The 25,503-nt window shown below is 37.9% G+C and overlaps 1 protein-coding gene across 6 annotated transcripts in view; it reads right to left on the bottom strand.

Moving 5' to 3' along the window:
- AKAP6 (A-kinase anchoring protein 6) overlaps window positions 1-25,503 on the bottom strand; it is a 483,440-nt gene that overhangs the window by 206,071 nt on the left and 251,866 nt on the right. For 5 of the 6 annotated variants that reach the window (XM_045450650.1, XM_045450655.1, XM_045450652.1 and 2 more), the window contains exons 6-7: window positions 23,110-23,206; window positions 21,806-21,972 (exon numbers count right to left, since the gene is read on the bottom strand). In XM_045450650.1, the coding sequence (XP_045306606.1) occupies window positions 21,806-21,972; window positions 23,110-23,206 (264 nt within the window). The remainder of the gene's footprint in view (window positions 1-21,805; window positions 21,973-23,109; window positions 23,207-25,503) is intronic. The other variant, XM_045450656.1, reaches the window with a different exon arrangement.

The raw sequence follows: 25,503 nt of genomic DNA, 5'->3' as shown, positions 1-25,503 counted from the left end.
TTATGTTCATTACTTCTTGGTGCCCAGCTGTAGAATTTGGATGGTTGCACCTCAATTAAAAGTTGAATTGAAGTTAATATCATTTAAATAAAAACTTCAATAAAAAGTTAAAGTTTTATTCTTAATAGCATTAATACCCTCTAATGACCGCTATGGTCATTACCACCAGATAACTGACCTCCTTGACCCTTTCCTAACTGAGAAACCTTCTTAGAACACAATTATTTAGCAGTAATGAGCCCTCTATGGGAGATTACTGTGGAACCCAGCACCTTGACTTACCATGCTCAGTTATCACCATTCTTCCACAAATGTTGCATTTTTCCATTACAAGTGTTCCGTTTGGAAAAGAGAAAGCTGCTCCAGTTCCACATCAGCTCCTCCCACCCACCTCCCCTTGCCCTGCAGAGGTTTATCACATAATTGTTAAAAACCTTAAATGTAATTACAATGGCATAGAGGAGGTTCTGCTATTCATGTGCAGTGACTGCTGCTTATTAAGGACCTTAATCTCCACCATTTGAGACCACTCTAAAGAAAAACAAGGGGAAAAAAATGAATGCCTAAAAAAGAAGTTAAATGTGGCTTTCTAAGTCTCTTTCCAACTGGACTTTGCATATGGTATTAAAGTGGAAAATATGGGAGACAAAAAGAGGTCCAAAAGGATGATTTTAACAGGAGAGACTCCCACAAATCCTTTAAGAACTTCATTTCCTGTTTGCCTTTTCCTGGAGACTGCCATTAACTGAGGGTGGGGCCAGAGAAGAAAGGAAAGGGACACTAACCCAATTTTCTGTTAAAATAACATCCTAGTAGGCTCAGTTCCTGAAAACATTGAGAAATTCTTATTTCATAATGTATCTTTCTTTTTTAATGTTTATTTTTGAGAGAGCATGAGCACAGCAGGGGAGGGGCTCTAAGGAGTCACATAATCACTTTTTTTATAAGTCTGTCAGACTTTAAGTCTATATTGCTTTAGGTCTATATACATGTCCATAAGTGCTGAACAAAGGCAGGGAGACCGAATAAAACTTCAGTTGATATCGGCCTTTTAAAGGCTCAGTGATTCCCATTTCTTTCAAGTTAAAAAAGAAAAAAGAAATATTGTTCATGCATTCACCAATAAAACAGTACCAACTAAACATTGTGTAAGGTATTGGTACAAAAACAAAGATGAAATTGGTATAGTTCCTGCCCTCACGGAGTTTATAATCTAATGAACAACAATAAGGTAGAATGAAATTTATGAGAAATATGTGTTGCTTCACACAAAAGCAGCATGCTGAAGGAATATAACAAATGTGATTAATTTTGACTGAGGGAGAATTAGGATGACCCTAATGGGTGAAGTAATATTTGAGATGGACTTTGTAAAAAATTGAGTCAGGATGCATAGAAGGCAGAGAAGAGCACCCATCCCTGGGGAATAAGCTTGGACCTGTGGTTGGTCAAGTGAGGCATTGGAGAAGTAGGGCTGAGGGAAGGGCTGGGCAACAGGACTAAGGGCCAATGAGCCCAGAAAAGTGATTTGTTGCTGGATCAAGGAAAATTGTGAATACCTTGTTAAGCAGTTCGGATTAATTTCTGGCAAGGCTTCTGAGCTGGCATTTCATGTGATCCAACATGTATATTAGGAAGATGACAATGGAAGTAGAGTGATCAGTATACAGAGATAATAATGAAGCTGAGAGTCAATTAAGTCAAGGACATTACTCCACCTCAGCACTGTGGCCGAACACTGAAAGGCTCAGGGTAAGGGGAGCACTGCCAACATTAACTATAGGATTATAGGCCAACAAGTCAGGAACTTCATATGCAATATACAAACTATTTGCAACTCCCTGATTCAGTCTGTGGGAAATCAGATTCCAAGATTAGCCGCAACCCTATCTGGCTAGAATGACAAGGCCCATACCAAATGAGTGGATGTAGAAGAGATGAGAAGTAAGAGAAAAGCAGCTCTATGGTTCAGCCAAATGCTAGTGCTCCTATGATGTGTAAATAAAAGCATTCTTGATGAATCATCCTTGACCCAAGCTGGGAAAACAAATCAAATTAGACATAAATTTGGCATTATAATGGGATTCCCATTTAGTCCTTATTGCTGTCTGTACATATTAGACCAAAGCCAATTCCAAGTACAGTCAACTAAACAGCACCTGGAATGACCCCTGAAGGGCTGGTAAAATATCCTTTTGGCTAAAATGGCTGAAATGGTGCTTTACTCATGTCTTTCCCCTAGATGCCAGAAACAGAACGAGCAATGTTCTACATGCAGCTGGTGCTCAGGTATGACCACAGGTGAGGCTTCCACCAAAAAGAAAAACTGTCAAGCAAACATTTTTACTACACTGAAAGAAAATGGAGCAAGAAGGTTTTTTTTTTTATTTGTATAAAATATATTGTTCTTCCAGGCTGCAGTGAAATAGTTTCTATTTAATTGCACAGAAATCCTAAGAAGGTTACAGCAGTGAAACATTAAAATTCTAAGGGCAACTAATAACATTAAAACTTTATAGCCCCAGATAGAATAATTTAGACAAAAACAACATGAACATATGTTTTGTGTAATAATAACAAACATTTATAGCTGTCAAGAGAGAAAAACACAGGTTTATGCACACCTTAATGGTGTGCATGGGTGAGCATGAGTATATTTAAAACATAATATATTACAAAAATGACAGCAGGCATGGCTCTTCTGGGTACTATGTTAAATCAATGAATAAATTACCAAAAGTGAGCTGTGGCTGTTTGGATGTGTAATTGAGCTTAACGTATGTAGTGTTATTTCAAAAGAAACTGTTCAAGGAGTTTCGAGCCCAATCCACTCTGCCTCTATCCTAGGCAGTTTACAAATAGCAATAAATGAAACTGTTTCACAGTAGGAAGGAAGTTTAGTTATACACATTACTTAAATGGAGGAAAAGTTAATTTTAATATGCTTTGCAGGAATTGAAAACAAACTTATAATAATTTGCTTATGTTCACCAAACTGGAAATTGAAATGTTAATATTTGAATTTAAATTTATTTTAATTATTCACTGGGTGACTCACAAAACCACTAAAAATTATCTGTTCAACTTAAAACAAATACATATACAACCCTTCATAAATACATGTTTATTATTCTACTTGTTTTAATTACATCATTTGAATGCCACACTTTTTCAAAAAAATTATTAGGACTACAGAATATGAAGTAAATTTTAAGCTTGTTTGTGCCAACAAGTTAATGGCAATTGGTAATAACTGTGCTGCAGACAAAGCCATTAATGTGATTTTTAGAATAAAAATAACTTCTCATAATTTTCTTTCTAATTATAAGGTTGTTTGTCTTACTTAGTACTCTACCACAGTTTTATGAAACAGGGAAAGAGGTATGCTTTCCTATTTTTCCCTGCCGATTTTTTCTGGCCTTAATCATCTCATATTTTCCTGTAATATATAAAATGCTATGACCCTTTTACACAGAAAAACTGAAACAAAATTTCATAAGAATTAATTCCTAAACCATTTGAATTACAGATCTGGCCAAGTAGCCAAAAGGGCCACTCAACAACTATAATTTCTTTTTAGGAGATTGCAACTTCAAGCAATTTAAAATGTTGTGATGGGCTTAGGTAACAACCATGCTGACTCTTATTTTTCATTTCTTTTGTGTTAATAGGGTCATTATATCATGGCAGATGCAGGATGCAGGGCTGTCAAGTGTTTTATGAAAAGGAGACTGTTTTTCTCGAACAGCATATTTTCATCTGTCCTATTAGTCCTGTGCTTTGTCGTCATTTATAGCCACCTAATACAACAAGTATCTTCCAATGCTCTCCACAGTTGTGTGGGGCCCTGGACTCATAAACCCAGACTTGCTTTTCATTTGCACTAAATAAATCGCTTCCTACTAGCACTGAAGATTACTAAAATAAGGTTGCACTTAACAAAGATCTTTTTATTCAAAATCACAATACAATTAGACAGGAGGCTGTCCCTCTGCATTTTCAGCACCACTTTTACTCATGTTGCCACTATTATCTCACTTTGCCACTTTATTCTCTTTTCCCAAAATTTTGCACAAACCGACCAATTTACTGACTCTGCCAAACACTAATCCCTCCAGGGTTTCCATGCTTCTGTGAACAGATGATGATTAACACAGCTGGGGCAGTCAGATGCAGACGGACAGTGGAGCCCATTTAGTGCTTAGTGCTTGTTAGGAGATCAAGGTATGGAAAACACTAGAAAATACTGCTTTATGAGCTAGGAGTTTAAAGACTGGGCCGTATATGCTGAAATAGATAAAGCTATTTGGAAGAAGCTTCCTTATCCTCTTTGGAGTCTTCTCAGTGTGTGACTATGGCCACAATTCTCTTTTCCTAGGGACTGACCCCACAGAGGTATTGCTGGTAGTTAAGAAGCAAGCATCATTACTTTGCAGAAAGAAATTACTGATGCTCCTATGGGCAAGGCCATAAGAGTCAGAACTTTTCCCTAACTATATTCATTTTAAGTGGCCCATTTTCCTTTACTTATTTAAACTGAGTCTTATAGAATTAATGGGCAAGGAATGGGGGAATGTGGAAAGTAGAAAGGGATCAGCAACCAAGTCAGTGTTAAATCACCAGCCAACTGGCATGTTTCCAATGTTGCCCTATGAATACTATACCTCCTCCCAAGAATAGATAATGAACACAGAGTCATAGAAGCAATTTAATTTAGATCTCTAGATACATGTTAATAAAATCTTAATATAAAAGACCCTTGACAAGGTATCATAATAATTATTTCCAATAACAATAACAAATATCAAAATCATAATTTAAGAGTTCAGATCCTGTACCTTTCAAATTTCAGAAGTTAGTAACCTTAGGGTATAATGCTAGAGTTCAAAAGTATGAAGATGTCACACACTGAATCTGTGGAGTATACAGGGCAAGTATTTTCGTACTGCAGAGGAACCCCAGGCATCACAGAATGGTGTTGGAAGACATGGCCTGCGCCTTAATAGTTCCTACCATTACCACCTCTGGTATCATCATCCAACGTCCCTATTGTGAAGCATATGGCTCTGAGTACCGTTGCCTCCAAGTGGCTCTTTGCAGGCTCAACTTCCCATTTTCCTTTTCATATCCATCCTCTCTGCCTCCAGTTGTGGATTCAGTTCTTGCTTTCAACTGTGTCTTTGGTTCTCATGCCCACCATCTCCCTGGATGCTGTGATTCTCCTTCATTCCATGTTCTACTTAAAGCTCCTCACTTTAGCCCAGACCATGGCTCCAGCCCCCTACTCACCATGTATGAGAACAGGGAGTCAGACACCTACCTTGGAAGCAACTATAGAAGTTTATGTATGACATATCTCTAATCTTCTTATCAAAATGTATGAATTAGTCAGCCATTCAACTCTGACAATATATTTATATATATCATTCCTCGTTTGCAGGTAAAAAAGCAAAAAAGGATTCTCTGATTTGACAGTCCTTGGAGACAGCACCTTCCATTGCCTATTTCTTATGGATACAGAGAGACTTATTTCAAGCTTTCAGTGATCTAATTATGGAATATATCTATTTGTCTCTATCAGTTATTTCTAGTCCCAAAGTCAGTTACTTCCCAGTTATGAAAAATATTGATATCATGAGTCTTGGAAAAAAAACCTCCTAATTTATTTTTTCCCCTCAAAAGCATATCAGTTACTATGCTATCACTACTGTATTACATGATATATTCCTACTATAGTTCGTTTGAAATGCTAACTTGACCAAGTCAGCACACCTTTTCCTTTTCATTGGAACAATTTAGTGATATTAATAAAACTAGGAAGCATAAAGTAGCTAAAATGAAATAGAAACTAAATAGTTGTACACTGGTACATCCTTTCCTTCAACAACTTTCATAACTTTTATTAAACTTAGTGTAATTGTCAAGCACATTCTATTAAGATGTGATAATCTTACAGTGATTAAAGAAAACAGGAAAACAAAAAAAGAGATATACTTTATTGAAATTACATATTTGATTGTCATTCCTGATAACTTAATAACTTTACTTAAATTAAAAGTGAGTGAAAATTATAGTATTGTATAGCTTCCACACTTTCCATTAATTCACAACTTGTATTGTGATGTCAGTGAGCTAACTCATAAGTAACCCTGCTTAAAAAGTCAAAAAAAGGCAAATTTCCAAGTATGGGTATAGTAGGCTACTTTGTTTTTCTTTTTTTAATTATGACATGAAAAGCTATAAAACATTTTGCATCAAAAAAGTACTTGACCTTAGTTATAGAATATAACCAGCTTATGTTTCATTATATCAATTAAATTCAATCAATTGAATCTGCATAAATTCAGAGTATAGATCAATTTATAAAACTGATACAAATATTTAAAAGACAAACAGAAATAAATAACCTAAAGAATTCCCACATAATATAAAAATTTTGATTTCTGTTGTAAATTTTTTGTTCATTAACAAGCATTCTTTGAGAGTAGTCTTCGAGGGACATATGCTGAGCACTGCGGTGTTCAGCACAATGAACAAGAAATAGTTCCAGAGCTTCAGAGAGCATACAGTTTGAGGAATAGCTTTCATACAAAATTCAAAGAGACAATGTGCCAAGTGTTATAACTGAGGTACAAATGTTGTGGGAACATTCAGGGAATTGACAGTCACTCTGACTTAGAAGTGTACGGGTGGGAGTGAAAAGGTTTGAAGAGGTGCAGATGGGCAAAGATATGAGGTGAAGAATGAGAAGAGCATAGAAAAAGGGACGAATGGGACAGTTTTGGAGACTACAAGTAACCCCATGTGGCTGTAGCAAATGAAAACAAAGGAGACTGAAAGGGGCAAACCTAGGGTGGAGGGAATTTTAGAGGTGGGCAATGGAAAACCACCAAAGCATTCCACGTGGGAGAATTACAGTGCAAATGGAAAAGAGGCAAGAGAGGCACTGACAAGGAGGTCAATTTGGAATCTCGTTTTAGAACTATGTGCTGTACAAACTGTGAGTTCTGCAGAGGTCAGGGGCAGGGAGGGCTAGATAAGGCTAAGGTGTCAATAAGCAGGGTGAAAAGCCATCGGGTTCTGAGTCAACCAAGAAACTCCACTTTGGTCCTCTCTCTCTCTTGTTAAAAACAGCTTTTATTTTTATTTTGTTTTTACAATTTGGTTTTATATACTGGGGGGTATGAGTAAGATTTGGTTTGAAATAAATTAATTGGTGAATACCTCTTTAATTAAAATCACCAATCGAGATCACATGTTTTGTTTATAGACTGGAGAACTGATGCTCAGAGACAGATTTGGTAACCAAGAGGTCATGAGTGAACACTGATAAGGATAATTTCGATAGAGTACCTGTGGCCAAAGGCACCATGTAGCAATGAGTTGAGAAGAAGTTTTTAAAAAAGAGATGATGGTTTAGCAGTGAGGGGAAAAAAAATAAAAGTATTCTGAAAAGTAAAAGGTAGAGAAAGATTCAAAGTGTAGCATACCCAGGAGCAAAAACACTTCACTAAAACAGTGAATTTGTTGGTTAAAATGTATGTGTCCCCAGTAACAGAAAATTCCAACTCCACTACCAATAGAAGCCAAAACAAAGAACAAGATTGTCAAAAATGCTAAAGGTAGGGTATCCCCAGGGTTGGTTAATTCAGCTATTCAATGATATAAAAGATCCATCTTTCTCCTCTGTCATCTTTGGCACGTAAGCTTTGACTTCCACTTAGTTCTATTCATAATGTCACAAAATGGCTACAGCAGTTTAAGCTTCAAGTCCTTGTGAAAGCATCCAGAGTTTGAAAAGGAATCTTTCCTTCTTGTTTGTCTCTTTCTACAAGAAAGAGACTATGGAGAGTCTTTTCTCCATAGTCTATGGAGACTATGGAGACTATGGAGACTATGGAGTCTATGGAGACTATGGAGTCTATGGAGACTATGGAGACTATGGAGAGACTATGGAGACTCTCCATAGACTATGGAGAGACTTTTCTCCATATCTCACTGGTCAGAAGTGCATCAGTTAGCTGTGCCTAAACCAATCGTTAACATGGCAAGGGAGGCTTCATGTTTGTTTGATGGACTGTGATTCACTGCCTGGCCTGGAGAATATGGACCACCTCCCTGAACCACACAGTACAGAAGGGGGGTGGGGGGGGGGATGGTAACAGCCATTGGTTAGGCAGTCCACATGTCTGCAAATGAAGCCTAATAAGCACTGTTTGATGCTGCTGTTTATGATTAGTCATTAGTACATCTTCCCCAACTCATTTCCCTCTTAGGAGGAGAAATGTGCCTATACTTCCCAATATCCAATCTTATCATTTGTGGGAAGAAAGAGAACTATCGATTGCTTAGGAAAAGTACACACAACAAGAGTTTCTATTTTAAGGCATTCATTGAAAGAAGCTTTTGTGAGACAACACTGCTTAAAATGCAGGATTTCCAAAGAGATCCTATCTTCAAACTCTTTTACTCTATTCCCCTTTTGTATATTAGCCAAAAGAGAACAGTCATTAAGCTTTTTGTGTACAAGTGACACTAAAAGAATCTGCAGGTAATGATAGGAGATGCTATTTGTCAAAGGTCTGAAGCAAAAACACAACTGAAAACTACTATACAACTGGAGAAAATACAAAAGTAAAACAAAGGAAGAAAACCACTCAGAGCGTCAAATTTGCCTTTATCCAATGATACCTTTGTTCACATCGATGTTCTCTTTGTCTTGTGTGATACAGTAATAATTCTTAACCTTCCACCAAAAAAGGGGGGTGGGGGGGATTTTCAGTTACTGATTAACAGAAATAGTTACTGAAGTTAGTTACGAAGTTCTCAACCTGTTAGGAAATGAGATGATTTCATTTCATCCTAAAACGCAGCAAAAATGAATAGCAATGCTATTTAATGATAATTTTGAAAAATACAATTTGGTTTTCTGTTGAATCATATTAGTTTAACATACTTGAGAGAAAAAAACATAAGAACTTCATTAATGATAATGGGTAGTGGGCCCAGAAAGCTGCCATTTTATAAATATGTAATACTAAAAGAGTTTGTGAAGAAGAGAAATAATGGTCAAAAGAGGAGGGGTGTGGTGAGTATAAAGCACTTGCTAAGTGCACAATAGGCCAGGTTTTGGAATTTCCAAAATCTTGAGTAATGGGAAAAATTCCAACACATTAAGCAGTTGACATCCTAAAATAGTATCACTGATACTATTGAGCCTCCTTAGCATTGGAATCATGAGTTTACATTATGTGGTTATTAGTTTACTTTCAGCTAGGAAAGAAAAACAAGCTTTGGGCATGAGGGTCTGAAAAAAAGAGCTGAGACAAAAAAGAGTTTTTCAAAATTCCTCATAATTCAAAATACAGAGCCCTCAAATTATGGATGAACTTTAGAAGGTTGAAATAAGTACTGACGTTCACATGTATTAATTTCTTTCTAGTCTTGCAACTGGACCAACAATTCCCATCAGAAATTATTTGCTTTACTGGTTTTAGCCAGATGGAACTATCCAGTGAAATTCAGTAACCCCCCACCCCACCCCATCTATCTAATGGAAGCCAGAAGAGGCATCAAATGAATGACAGAAGGAAAATAAATTTCACTAAGCTGGTTTGGAAAAAATGCATGAGTGTGTGTGTCTTACGGAGACTCCATTCCAGAGAAGTGATCCAGGTCACTTTACAGAGCAGAGCGCCTCAACCCTGTATTTCCTACAAAGGTCTAGAAGAGTATAAACTATATTATATTAGCTAAACCTCATTCATCATTTACTAGAAGCATGTGTATGTACACAGATTATAGTACACCAAATATAATATGTCAGAGATTAGACTTTGTTAGCGATTCAAATAGTAGTATGATCCAGTTCTGCCCTTTCAGTTTATGTCAATTTAGAGACCTTTACCTTCTCAGGTTCAATTTCACCTAATCTTGTTAGAGAGCTTTAGAGCAAAGACTACAAATTTTATCAACCAGTGTGCTGGTCAGCTGGTAAGTTATATTAGATGCTTTTAGTCCTTTTCAAAGAAGCAACTCAGTATATTCTTTCAGTAAGTCTGTTTAAATAGACTTTTTAAAAAATCAAAGAACCTATTAAAACAATTAATCAACTAGACCTGAATCAAGAAAGCACAAAAATAATAAAAGAATCATAGTTTTTCTTTTCTATGGCATAGATTACTAGTTATTTTGGGAGAAATAGGTGAAACGGCTCTTTTAAAGATTGTCTTATTCATAATAAAAAGCAACAGGCAAAGGCAAGGAGAGAGAATTGTAGAAAAAAAAAGAAGGTGATAAGACAGAATTGTGCCATTATTCATACAGCCAAGATAAAGTATCGTGAAAGATGAGAAAATAAAGTGTAATTTTGTCCTTAGCTTTAATAAGAGTATTATATATCAACCAATTAAGAATAAATAAAGTATATTTTTAGCTCAAATAATGTTTAAAGTGAGTACAACAAAGAAGTTTAGGTTGTAAATGCTGCCCTGGGGAGTTTGTAGTCATGGAATGTAATCGCCTTAAAAGTTAACTTTAAAAGATATAAATGGAAGTTCAAGACAACAATGGAAATGGTGTCACAAGATTGGGTGTGATTAATCACTAAACGTGTAGTACAAACAGTAAAGGTAATACAGTTTAGAGGCGATCGCAATCACTTAGGACTGGAAAATTACAGGAAATCTCTATTGAGACAGCGGAATTTGAATTGCAATCTTGTTCTCCAGTCTCTCTTCACCCTAAAGCCTCCCTCTAGTCAAATAATTCTCTCACTGACTAATCACATTGAATTTGTCTTCATTCTAAATCCTTTGGCTTCCCTCCCTCTTTACTCTTGCTTACCACCCAACATTCCTTCTTTCTCTCCTATTTTAGAAGATACATCCGCCTTTCTTCAGAGATTCACCTGATTTACTTTCTCTCCCTCATCTGAATCACTGTGCCAATTCACTTTCTTTCTTGTCCTTCTTAAAACTCTCTTCTTCAACTGTCTCTTTTTCACTAGATGTATTCTTTGGCCTATAAACATGGTAGGGTCACTCATATTCCATGAAAAGTTCCTTTGACCTACATCCCTATTCTCCCCTGACTGCCAGCATTCTGGGAGTTTCACTGTTGAGCATGTAGATTTTCACTTAATCCCCAGTTTTAAGATGACATCCTTGCTCTCAGTTACTCCAGACATTCCTCAAGGTTCTATCATATTTCTCTCTTACTCTTATACAATAGTCCTTTCTTGTCACTATCAACTTCCAAGGCTACAGCTATTATTTCTATCTTGACTGCCAAAGTTATATCCTTAGCATTGACCCCTCCTGAATATTGCCCGTAACCACATCAATGGTTTTCAGGCTTCTCTTATTTCTAAATCATTGTTCTCAAACTTTTCTGCACTTTGGAATCACCTGCAGAGGTTACAAAAATATCTATGCCCAAATTACATACCCAGATATTCTTCTTAACTGGATACCATGGTCATTTTACTTAGCTTTCAAAACTGCTCCTTATCAAAATGTGCCCAACCTCAGTAAATGTTACCACAATTCTCCTAACTGTTCAGGCTCAATTCCTTTGAGTTATCATTGACTGTTCCCTCAGCCCCTCATTCTCCAGATACCAAAACCTAATATTTATTCTTCTATAATATCACTTCCATTTTTTTCTTTATGTTATCACAGCTACTGCTTTACTTCAGCTGCCTTTAGTTATTGTACTAGATTCCTAATTCGGTTTTTCCTCTCTCATCCTACTTTTGCCATCTGTTTCCTATGGCTAAATCCAATCATTAAAAACACTCACGGAACACTAGTAAAGTACAAACTCTTTAGCTGATATTCAAAGTTCTCCATTATAGCTCAAAAATTATCAGGCTTTATTTTCCACTAGGTCCTCATCCCTTCCCATGGACACCCTATGTTTGAAAGAGCCAAACTATTCGCTGTTTGCCATTCTCTAGAAATCCCTCATATATTCCCTTTTCCATACTTTTGACCATGTTATTTCCTCTGCCTGGAATTTTCTCCCTCTAATATCTTCCTACCAACAATTTATCAGAATATTAGAGAATTCCAAAAATCCATTTTCTCTTAGGGGTGGAAGGAGCTTTCCCAGACCCTATTAGATTGAAATAATGTCCCCTTCCCTAATTTCTCTATCTCTTTTGTGCCTTATTATAGGATTTATCATGCAACCTGCTTTAATTTAGAATTACATATGTGTAAGTCTGTCTCCACTGATGGGCAGTGAGCAAGGAGAGGTACAGTGTCCTCTCCAGAGCTATGACATCACAGTGTGGTAACATATTCAATAATAATTGATTTTAAGACTGGATAAGATTAGTATAGGTGGAGAGAATAGGAAAAGCCCTGGGCAAAAAGAAAAAAAGAAAAGAAAGGGGAAGATGCACTTGGAAGATAGTGAATCAGGTGGAGTCAAATGACAGGGTAAGGAGTTTGCCCTTTACCCTGTCATGTAAGGTTCCTAAAAAGACTGAATAAGCCTGAATATCTTATATATGTTTGGAGCCTAAGTTTTTCCGTCAGTAAAGAGAAAATGATTAGAGGAATTATGACTGCTAGTTCTTGTTTTATGTTGATTTATTTATTTTGAAAGAGAGAGAGAGTGTATGCATGCATACAAGGGAGGGACAGAGAGAGAGGGGAGAGAGACAATCCCAAGCAGGCTCCATGCTGTCAGCACAAAGCTCAACACAATGGGGGGCTTCAACTCACAAACCATGAGATCCTGACCTAAGCCGATATCAAGAGCTGGATGCTTAGCCTAGCCGACTGAGCCACCCAGGAGACCCATGACTGCTAGTTCTGTTGGGAAGAGTGAATGAGACAATCCACGTAAAAGGCGTGACACAAACCTACACCATAGTAAGCCCACACTAAGTGCTAATCCCATTAACAGAGTAGTTATTACACACACACACACACACACACGTACGATAGTTATACAATAATATCTAAGATGTCAAAAGTAAAGAAAGCTTTTCTGACTTTGATTTCCAGAGCTAGAGAAAAGATGGAATGAGAGAGACAGAGACAGAGACAGAAAGACAAAAGCATAAATGTCCATGAAATAGATGTGGACAATTAGCTTCTACTATATTTCACTGGACAAATACTTCCTTCTTTTGTCTTTCTCCTTCTATTCCTTCTATTTCTCTTTCTCCCCTCTCTTTTCCTTTGTCTTAGTCTCTAGCTTTAGGCTTCATTTTTTTCCCTGTCCTGCTACTCACTCAGCAAGATCTGTGACTTTGCTTAGTGCTGCAAGGGGCAATGCTAAACAAGTGTTGGCCTCTGCAGGCCAACTAAGTACAAAGATGAGAAGCCACCGCCCCAGCCCAGTGCAAAATGGGTTGGAAGCTGCATTGAGATTGTTCCCTGGGCTCTGGCCCAGCAGGACCTCCAATCTAGTTAACATTTCCTGAGAAACATTAACCCTCATTTAGGCGCAGTGGGAGGTAAGACTGGGAATGTTCTGTGAGCCCTAGTGGCTAAGAGCACTACCTTACACTAAGAAAAGATCTGCATCTCTGTTTACATCAGCACCACACAAATGGCTATATTCCAAGTGATTTCCAAGGCGAAGGAAAATGCAGAATGTGGACCTCTCGATGCTTTTTGACCTCACTGGATGGGAGAGATACTCTGGGTATGAGAACAGTTAAACAAACGTTTGGAGTATTCAGGGTGTTGAGTGCAGGTGTGTGTACATTTGAAAGCTGCTGTTTTATAAGAAGTCCTAGGTGACTCAATAAACACAAGAGCCAGAGCAGAGTAATCCCGTTAGCAGGGCTCTCCTCAACTCAGACGGCTCCCCTGCCAGAAACAACACATTCCCGGGAAAAAGGGTAAATCAAACACTGAGGTAATTGTTTCACACCTTCAAAGAATTTACTTATTAATTTCAAAGTGTTTTTAGAAGCAATTCTGTATCTTGCCTTCCGTTTTGTCCTTACATGCTTATAGATTTTTAAAAATGTTGACCTCCACCTCATGCCAAAAAAGTTCCCCTAATGTATTTACTATACACTATCTTTAACATAGATCAGGCTGAGTTACAAAATGAGAGTTCTGCCAATAAAAGAGGGCTGCTTTCCACTGAATGTAACTTTGTATACAATACCATGCATCTTTGCAACTCTAGGTATTATATTCTAAGATTAGGCACTCTCACTAAATAGGGAAAAAAATAGACTACCTACTCATGTCAATGACATTTCTCTGTATTGATTAGAGACACCAAAGAATTTCACTCTCAGATTTTTGCTGACCCAAACATGTCTACCCTTAAGGCCACCAGCAATGGAAGTACAGTATGAAAAATTAAGATAAGCTATGGTCTTACATATCATATAGACCATGATAGGAATAACCATTAGCCATCCTTTGACCTAGTATATATTTTTATCATCTGAACCATTTTTTCAGTCACCTCATTAGAGTGGCAGACCATTAAAAAAAAAATTCCTCATCTCGGATCCACCCATACATCTGATAATATGCAAATTTAAGTGCCTCAAGGAGATTAGAGGAACTATCTTTTATTCGATTCTATCATAAATTTAGTAACGACAACTGATCTTCAAAGAAATAACTCACTTTTGTTTCTGTCTTTCAAAAACACTTTTGAAGAAAAGTTGCCCTTCTGATAACAAAAAAAAGAACTACTGAAGAATCCACAGTAGAAGAAAGGGCTCTCCCTAGGTACTGCATATCAGGACTCTGTTTATATAGTTCAGCAGGAAAGGAACTGGATCAGATACTGGCTTTTGGGAAGAATTCTGCATGAAAGAGGTGGAATTGGTAATGCATTTACTACTCATTTGCTTGCATCAAGAACCACATTCCATTTCAATCTGCCAACATCCTAATTAAGATGATCTGATTCTTAGGTGATCTATTATTCTAGATCTGAGATAGCCCAATTTACATTAGACAAGATGTTACACTGTGTGCTTACACTGAGATGATAAGAGCACTGAGCATGTCTTCCCTCATGTCTGGCCTAGCACTGGGCAGAGCTCTCTGTCAGCACTCAATCAATAATGGCCAGGCCTTTGCCTGTTGTCTTTCTCTCTACCACTTCAGGCACAATTTAATCTTACTATCTCATTTCTGGTTCCTCTTCACACATAAAGCTGTCCTCTTTTTTGCATGAGGAAGAAAGTAAAGTATCTCAGGGAATTCTTTCTACATGCATGTGTCAGGGTATGTGGGACTCACAACATAAATGCAATTACCATTCATTGCCTTCATGCTGTCTCTGAAGATCCTCTATTAAAGAACATGTTAGCTACATAAGCTTTTGAGCCAGAAAGGGAAAGAATACAAAGACAATGCTTTGGAAGCACCAGGATCAAATTCCATTCCAGGATAATAATATCCAGCTGCAATATTACCCAAGAGGCACTATAGAATACAGAGAAAATATCATACAAAGGTACTCTCCAAATCAGTTTCTTTCTCCCCACTTCAGTTAAAGAAAGTTACCCATAATTCATTAACATAAATACTAGGTTAACACTCAGGTGTCTGTTAAACAAACAAAACAAAACAAAACAAAACAAAACAAAACAAAACAAAACAAAATGTGTCTTAATACTGGACCTGCTCTCTCTAGACATCTGAATAAAGTCCAGGTTCTCAGTGACATAATCAAGTCAGAGGCCAGGCATACCTCCCTTCTTAGCCGCTATCTAAAACTGTCATTTGTACAGCTGAGGAAACATATTTAAGATATGTTCTTAAGCTTGCTCTAAGTGCTACTGTTGAACAGATAACATTGATGACCTTCATAGTCTGATATCCATTTCCAAGGGATGACAATCTAAGATGTCAATCTAAGAACCTCCAAGAAGGCAGATAAAGAAGCACATCCCTGGAGTTCAAAGGAGCTAACCCCGTGTCTCCTTTCACTAAGGAAATGAAGAGATGAGTTGGAACCCAGGCTAGGTCACCCTTCTAGGAGCTGTAAAGTTTTCTGAATTTACAATAAAATCTCCAAATGTTCTTTGTTTTGGAAACTGATCTGTTTCTTTAAAGAGGACAAAGTAACCACCGTGATTTCTGTGATGCAAGGTTTGAGACGTCACCTTAGGCACATTCTGGCCTTGATTCTTAGATAGCTATAATGATGGCTGAATAGCTGTAAAGAAACAGAGAGGAAGGACATCCTAAAGGAGGCAATGTGCAAACTTTAGGAATGCTTTTTTGCTTTCAGGATTGTTTTTGGCCTTGAAAGGTCAAAAAAAAAAAAAAAAAAAGGAATGTAACCTTTGTTAGGTGTTGGGTGTTCCACATTTTGAAATCCTTCCAGCTATATACCATTCAAAAATTCAACATACTGAAAGCCTAGTTTTAGCTGATAAACTTTAACCAATCTATCTTAAAATAAAACACATAATTACAAGCATATTTTCAATTCTTGGAAGTGAGTGCTGAAGCTCTATTTCTAGAACTGGTGAATTCTGTTCTCTATTTCCATGTATAAAAGATCTCACAGTCCTGGGAAAACACTTTTTTTAAAAATGAAATACAACAAATAAGGTATGCTGCTGAGTCCTGGGGGAGAAGTTTCCCAGAGTCTTTGAATTTCCTCCTATCCTCCTTCTTTACAAGATTTCTAAGACCAAGTCCTTTTCTGCAGTCTCTCAAACAAGGTAAAAAAGAAAAATACCCCCTAGATATATTCTTTAGATTTTCTATTATGCTTCTCAAGTTCCCAGTAGCTTCTGAAGTAAACTTTAGATGAATTCTGGAGTTATTTTTTTATTATGTTTTAATTTTAGTTCCTCTTTTTGGTCTAAGATGAAATAGATGATCATAACTGCTCTGCTTAGAGATGCATTTCATGGCACAATTTGTACATGACCTATGCAAGGTCACGTCATGGAAGGAGAACTGACATGATAGATAGCAAGTCGAATCCACGCTTTTTAGTCTTGGACAACTTCGGGGTAAACCCATTTAAGTTTGCTCTATGGGCAATATCACAAGGAAATTTTCTTTTTAAACAGTATATATGAGATATATTCTGTATAGGGTTCTCACTCTGGGTTGGACAGCGTCAATTTCAGACATATGAAGAATTATTGCTCAAACCACTGGTCATAAGGGTTATTTTCGGTCACAATGTGAGCCTTGGTGCAGACTGCGGCAAGCCGGCCTAATTCTCGTCCACAATAAGATGTCACGTTCCAGCCACGCCACACATTCTTACACCTCTAGGTCTCTGCATATGTTTCACACTAACAAAAATCCTTTCTACCCTTCATTTAAAACATCAACCCTCCCCCCTATAAATCTTTCCTTTTCATTATTTTCATGCTGGCAAAAATCCTTTTCATCCCTCATTTAAAACTTCAACTCCCCTGTAAATCTTTCCTTTGATACGCCAAAGTAGGGTTCATTATTTCCTTCTCTGTGTACTCATAGTGCTGTATACCTATCTTCAGTAGAGTATTTTTCAGATTCTATTATATTTATTTACTGTCTCCACCACCAGAAATGAAAGCTTGTACATTTACCCTAACCTAGGATTTCCCATGTACCAGGCATTGTTCAGAGCACTTCAGGGGTGCCTGGGTGGCTCAGTCAGTTAAGCCTCCAACTCTTGATTTTGACTCAGGTCATGATCTCTCAGTTCATGAGATCGAGCCCCACATCAGGCTCTGTGCTAACAGCGTGGAGTCTGCTTAGGATTCTCTCTCTCCCTCTCTCTTTGCCCCTCCCCTGCTCGTGCTCTCTCTCTCAAAATAAATAAATAAACATTTAAAAAAAAGCACTTCAGATACATCAGCTCTTTGATCTGTATCAGAACCCTTTTGTGGTGGGTATTATCATTGCCTCCATATTAAAAATTAGGAACCTGAGGGGCGCCTGGGTGGCGCAGTCGGTTAAGCGTCCGACTTCAGCCAGGTCACGATCTTGCGGTCCGTGAGTTCGAGCCCCGCGTCGGGCTCTGGGCTGATGGCTCAGAGCCTGGAGCCTGTTTCCGATTCTGTGTGTGTCTCTCTCTCTCTGCCCCTCCCCCGTTCATGCTCTGTCTCTCTCTGTCCCAAAAATAAATAAACGTTGAAAAAAAATTAAAAAAAAAAAAATTAGGAACCTGAGACATAGAGAAGTTAAGTAATTTTCCCAAGGACACATAGCTGTAAGTGCCAGGAGTTGAACTCAGGCCATCTGACTTCAGGGTCTGAGCCTTCCCTATTATTCTTTGTGCTTGCCCAACAGACTAAGGGAGGCAGTTCATGACTATTAAACAAATAAAAAGAATAATCATCCTGACTTCTCCAGTTAGCTTAAGTTAGCTAACTGGAGAAAGAAGCTTAAGTTATAAATATATTTTCTTCATCTTCAGTTGATTTCACCTTTACCCTTGGCTGTGGAGGACTTCGTCTGTCCAGAGAAAATTCAGCCTGGACTGGGCAAGAGAGAACTAGTTGGGAGGTGGAAGGCCTGGGGTTTTGGTGACTCTGTCACATCACAGTAGCACTCCCAGCACATCCCTCAGGTCCCACGTGTGCCAATCCCAACAAGTGCCTCTCCGGGAGCTGCTCTTAGATGTACGACACAGTGCACACAGACACAGAGTGGCTTTGCGTAGAAATATTATTCATGAGAAACACTTAGGTTATTCTTTGCAAACTGGTGTGAGTCAAGGAAGATACTTTCACTTTGGGGATGATCTGAGCAGAGAGGTTTGTGCCATTGTTTCTTTAGAACTGAGGTACCCAAATCATTAAGAACCAGATGTATTTATTCTTCTTCCTGACCTTGAAATTTATATCTCAAGTCCCTACAGACGATTGTCATCTATTTTGCCTTTTAAATCTCTTCTTAATTCTTGTATTTTACATATGCTCTTTATTTTTCTGATTAAAATAACTTTTAGTCACTGTAGAGATTGGGAAAATTCAAAGATATTTAAAAATATATCATATTTTATTTATGCATATATCATATTGCACATTACAGGACTTTTTCCAATGTTTAAAAATTCTCTTCTAAAACATTATTTTAAATGGCTAGATAACTTTCATCAGGATAAGATGTAGCATAACATTAAACAGTCCCTATTTTAGACATAAGCAACAATGTGACAGACACTCTTTCTTTCAGAGTGTGTGAGGATCCTGGCTGTGCACAAATCGAATCGGGAGCCCTGCAGGAAAAGGGCCTTCCTGGAGCCTATATGACAGTGGTTCTCTGGAAGCTTATGGAATGCAGATTCTGGGACCCCAGTCAGGATGTCTCTAATGCTGGGCCTAGACAGGTTCTTCTCTTTTTGAAAAATGCAGGCATTGCCTTTCCTTTCATCATACTCTTTCCTCATCGGGTTACCTTCTTTATTCCATCTCAAAACACCTTCCTACAAAATGAGTTGATTCAAAAGTATGAAATTCAAGTTGGCCCTGGTGAACACAGCTACTCATTTTTAGCCTCAGTCTTTTATTAATCAATTAATTTAATTCTGTATTCATTTAAATTTAATTAATTAATTAAGTCTCCACAGTTCCTCTTTGGCACCTCCCCTCCCTCCCCGACTCCCACTTACCCCACTCCACCCACCACCCACGCTCCACGTCACACCCAGAAACAGCTTTTTATGCTGCAAATCAATGATACCATTTCTCTGCTAGCTCCAAAACCCTCCCGTAAAACCACAGGCTATGGAGCTTCCATCAAACCCTCCTCCCTCTCTCTCCAACTGCACTGGCCTGCTCATGCAATGTTGCTTCCTCAGAGAAGCCCTCCCTGATGCCCTGATCTAAATCACTTCTCCCAGCCCAACCTCCAGCTGCTCCCTTCTCTCTTCTTTCACGGTACACCACCATCTACAAAGGCATGACTATTAAATTTAAATCTGTCTCCCCACTTCACCACAAGCTCCATGAGACAGCCACTGAGACTAATTATTCATCACGATACCTGGCGCTGAGCAGTACAGTGAGGGGCGGTACTCTAGGTGGTGACTGACAAGGGCTCTGGGGCCAAAGGGGTCAGATTCAAAGATGAGTTCTGCTACTAAGCACCTGTGTGACCTTAGGCAGGTTACTTAATTTCTCCGTGCCTCCATTTTCTCCACTGGGGGTTATATGGGAACTACTGTATAGGTTTGCTGTGAGAATTAAATGAAAGAAGCCACAGAAGTGCTGTAGAACAGAGTCTGGTCTGTAGAGTGCACCCAGTACAGGAGAGCTTTTTAAAAGTAAGCAATCAGTGTACTTCATTAAATAAATAGAACACAACAGACTTTTTAGTCAGTCTTTTCTCATCATCACTGCCCTCTACTCCAGCCAATGCATTAGCCCCATCAACTTCTCCCTGCACTCTGTTCCTTGAAAGAGCCCTCTTTCTGCCCTGAAAAATCTGCTGAATGCATTCTCCCTTCCATGTTATTAGTTCCAGCTTTGATCCTTTCGCCACATCACTTCCTAAAATGTGTGCGCCTGTGCCAAGCCACTGCTCTTCCTTCCTTCAAGTATTTCCTGAAATGTGACCTCCTCCAAGGAGCCTCCTTTAAGTGGAACTGAGCTCATCATTCCATTCTCTGTTTCCAACAAATAAGTTAAAGGTTGTTGTTTGAGGTTCCAAAGCTATAAATCTTCTGAGCCTTTCACTGGCTGCATGGTCTCACCATTGCAGGGTAGGGTGGGTTCTTCCTCTGCCTGCACTTAAGAATGTGAGTCTAACAAGGCAAAGGGTTTGTTTAACTTGCTCTGTATACATTTAGCACAAGGCCAATCCACATGGTTGCTGAATAAATGTGACTCGATGATGATTTAATTACTTTGTCCATGCCAGGAATAGAAACCATGAACTCTTAAATCTGTCCCCCCCCCCCCCCGCCACACCCGACACGTTGCAATATGTTTCGATGCTGAGTCTATTATAAGACTGGTTTTCTGCACTTACTTTCACAAAAGAATAAATACAAAAGAAAGATTACATGAAAATATAAAATTAATAAAATTATTTTCCACATCATGAGTCCAAAGATACCTTTAGCAAAGCAGTGCGTTGTATGAAAAGGTGATTCGTTTAAAGTTTACTTTGCATATGCTTTATGGGTTATTTTGCAAATCTAAAATAGATAACCAAAACATGTCAATAGTCATTTTTAAAGTACTTGTTGTATTCGGTGCATGCACCATTATGGAGAACTTACACTCAGAGCAAAAAGATTTGTAGCGAAGCATATGACCTTCTTCCCACTACAATGACCATCCCCTAATTAGGCAATGCATCTGATAGTCATTAACAGGAATGAGATAATGAATCACTTTCTCTCTTCTTTGTTAATTTGCTGTAACCAAGCGGCTAATGGATGTCAGAGCTGAGTGATTGCACTGATTATAGTGATTTATAGTTGCAACAAAACAATTTAAAACCATTCTGATTATTCACGTTAAAGATGCTTTATGTTTTGTTTACTAAATGTTTTATGTCCCCCTTTCTCCTACCTCTAAAGTACTGTCCCCCTCCTTCTCTGCCACTTTTGACAGAAAGACCTCTTCCTGGAGAAACTGAAAGTTGCAGGGTTTTTTGTTTTGTTTTGTTTTGTTGTTGTTATTTTAAACTAAACCATTTCGTTGTGTTCGTCTCTCTCATTTTTCTCTCTCTCTCCCTCTCTCTCTCTATATAGTTAGATATAGAAATAGATATGGATATATAAAGTTTACCCAGTAGAAACAAAAAGCCTTAGGGGTGGAAAGAAAACTTCAGTGGTGCCTAGTTCAAAAGAAGGCAGAAATGAGAGGAAATAAGGCAAACTTCAAGCCACTTACCTTGGGGCTTCCAGTGCCTTCCTCATCCTCCACAGACACATCAGTAGCCAGAATCTCAGCTTTGATGGTATCCAGAGCCCTGAGAATCCAGCTGTGTTGTCGTTTGATTTGCCTCTGCAGCTCCTTCCACTGACTCGCAATCATCCGCAGCATGTCCTTCAGTCCTTCTCCAAAAGGAGGGGAAACCACAAGTTACAGACTTGACTGCATTTTTACCCATTGTTCGCTTTTATTTAGAAAAATTAGAAGAACATTTCAAAGGGTAAACATAATTTTAAACGACCACTACCCATCGCCTGCCGTATAAGCGTTTGTCACTAAGGAAAGGGAATGGGAATTTTTGCCTTCACATGAGGCATAAGGACACAAAGATGGGATAACCACCTAGATGCATGGTTGGGGATCAAGTTAAATTCAGTCTAGGCACTAAAAAGATGAATATGGAACAAAAATCATGATGTATGAAAATTACTAACTCTAAAGCTTCACATTCCATATAAAAGGCCCTGTGTGTACATGTGTGGAGGCTTTATAGTGACCAGAAAGATGTAAAGAAATAGGTAACATTAATTTGTTGAGGAATATAGTAAACGGGTCAGAATTAAGAGGACAGTCTTTAGCATTAGCATGTCGGATTAATGCTGCTCTTTCCTTATTTAGCTGTGGTAAGCTCAAAGCAAGAGCCAAATTATAATTCATCCTGTCTTATGGTCTTTTACTACCAGGATAAGTATAACCAAATGACAAAACTATTTTTTATTTATAATCTGTTCCTCATAAATACATTAATACTGGGTAAGAGTTGGTTTAAGGCCAAAACTCTGCTAATGCAATGACCAGCAAAAAACATGCAAAATGTTCATGTGTGTGAATTGGCAGGGAAATAATCAGATATATCTACACCGCCTGCCTCATATCTGTAATGATATCTATAAGTACCCTAATGCATATGCATTCTAACTATTTGCACCATTCTCATTCATTATCTTAATGTTATTTCCAGAGCACCTACATCACAAAGCATGTCAACGTGAAGTTTTCAGGAATGTGATTTCAATTGAAACTCAGGCGAACAGCAAGCCCAAAATAAAATGAACAGACCATTTGGAGGCAGTATTTCATCTTATAAGTATCACAGCATTGTATGCAGTATATGAAACATTTATAAATCTTGAAGGTCAATCTGATAATGTAAATATTAATAATACATAAGGAAGTGAATATATGCAGTAATTTACAGCAATGCTTCTTCATTCTTAATAGTCTGGAGACATAAAGGCTTGCAATATTTCAGGAGGATTTACCTGCTTTGTGAGACGCAATAAGCTCAAGAAGTTGGTGTCCTTCCTCCTCCACGGCTTCCTTGAGAGCACAATGACTGTCTACATTCAGCTTGAAACTCTGCAAGGAAAAATAGGAGCATCAAACCCTGGCAAGGCAGTTAAACATAAAACATCCATACAAAACCACTAGCTACTTTTTATCAAAAACCACACAGCCCAATTTACCCAATAGACAAACTCATTTGCAATACTAAAAGCTATTGATATTTGGGATCTGGGCTCAAAACGTTTCCATTAGATTAGCAGAGTGCATCTGTTTGGAAACAGCTGACAAATCGAGAAATTCATTAGGTTTTTATGAAAAGTCACATCCCGTAGGCTATATCAAGAGTAGCAGTGTTCTATAAAATACACTGCATTTCTACCAGCACATATGAGCGCTTTTCTTCACTTTTTAAAAATGTTAGTGATAGTACTATTTATGAAACCATAAAAAAATTGGCAACATAAAATATATTAGCCTTATGTGTGCATACATAAATCCATTAATATAGTAGGGGTTGGATTCAGCAGTTTTCTCAGCTATCACGCAAACCAGAGAACATCAAGGTGGATTCAGGTGCTATACTGAGGAGTCAAATACTCTCCAAATCTTTGATTTTTAAAAGTTTATTTCTTACATTGTGACTCTCCTTTAAAAATAAATACATCAAGCACATCAGGGGCATTTTTCACTCACAATAGTCATCCAAAAACCAGAAACTGCTGGAATGGGGGAATCCCAACCCAGAGGTATTTATTTCAGGAAGCGTTCTCTCATGCCTTACATGGAGTTAATTCACCCCTTCTCTCTGCTCCTTGTATGTGTTTCTACTACAGAATTTATCATACTGTATTCTGCTTTATTTCTACATTTGGCTACCAAATTACAAGCAATTTTAAAGAAATGCCAGTTTCACATTTATCTCCAAGATGTTCAATAAATTTGCAGAAATAATGGCTCTCTGTTGAACTAGACTGATAATACTCTCTGAAGGGGAAGGCTTCCATTTAGATATTTCAAGAACCACAGATGATTTTCCAAAGATTTTCCATTTCTGTAATGTTATAAGGCATTCCAACCATAGACTGTCCAAAGGAGAGCAATCATAGTAACCAATCTGTTGAATCAATGGTTACTCTTCAGGGTGAAAATCAATCCCTTGAGTTGATTAACTAGAACATGAATTTTGAAATACTGTGTGTCAAATTTTGGCTTCTCCATGATAGGACTCCAAAAGCAATAGCCATATGGACTGCACTAAACTTAGTATTAAGAATATATAACAGAAGTTCAAGATGATACAAACCCAGTTAGAATGTAATTTGGATGAAAGAGGTTAAACAACCATAAATTGTGAAATCAGGTATCATTTATTCATGCATTCATTCATTTAAAAACCATGTATCATGCCTATTCTATACACTGGACTGAGTAATACTGAGTAACAGTGATTTAAGGGGTTTAAAACATGACCTCAGGCATCAAAGGGCACCTGAACATGTAGGAGAACACAGGACAGCCTGAGTCATCTTGGATGTTCAGTAGTGAGTCTGGGTTCTCTTTATTTTAGAGGGTCTTTTTAAAGCTTGGAGGAAAAAGGAGAATAAAAGAAACTGGAAATTAAGGGACAGATCAAATCATCAAGTATAAAGGTAAGAATTTTGACTAAAAAAAGTTTTGACTCCAAAATGATGAACCATTTCATCTGACAAGAGGCATAAGAAATAGTAAATTTTTATCCAAACATAATGGAAAGAGACAATATTAAGTTTCCCCATGAGTTATTTATTCACTGTTTCTTGTACTGTCCTCATTCAGCTACAGGTATATGGTTGGATAAAAGAAAGCATGGCAAAGTATGGAAGCCTAATGCTTGTGGTCAATAAAAACAGTATAATATCTATGAAAAAATAAATGTTTACTATTTTGTAGCCAAAATATGGCTGCCTTTACTTTTTGCCACTGCAGTAGAAATCCTCAACTTGAAGCAATGTCACTCAGAAAAAGGCTCACATGTGTTTCAGGGAGAAGGGACAGGGAAAAGAAAAACACTTGAGATCAACCCAAGAGTGCCAAAATTTAGGAAGAAATCTTTTCTAGAGATTTCCTCATAACTGTACATTTAGCCTAGTGCTCTCTCTGATTCTCTGTTTACTTACAACAGACTTGTGCTGAATGGTTAGTAATCATGAGCTTCTGAAGAGGTGCATCAGGCCTATGTCTCTGAGCAAAAGAGAAACTAAGGACCTGTGAGTAGGTTGGGTAATTTGAAGTAATTGAAGCCACGAGTATAGAATAGATGCAGCTGGGTCTGGTTCTGCCTCAAGATGATGTGGAAGCATTTGATTAGGCAAGTGGAAAAGATGAGATAT

This window comes from Leopardus geoffroyi, chromosome B3, assembly GCF_018350155.1.
Source record: "Leopardus geoffroyi isolate Oge1 chromosome B3, O.geoffroyi_Oge1_pat1.0, whole genome shotgun sequence".
In the NCBI taxonomy this organism is placed as follows: Eukaryota; Metazoa; Chordata; class Mammalia; order Carnivora; family Felidae; genus Leopardus; species Leopardus geoffroyi.
This window is presented reverse-complemented; position numbering and strand designations above follow the sequence as displayed.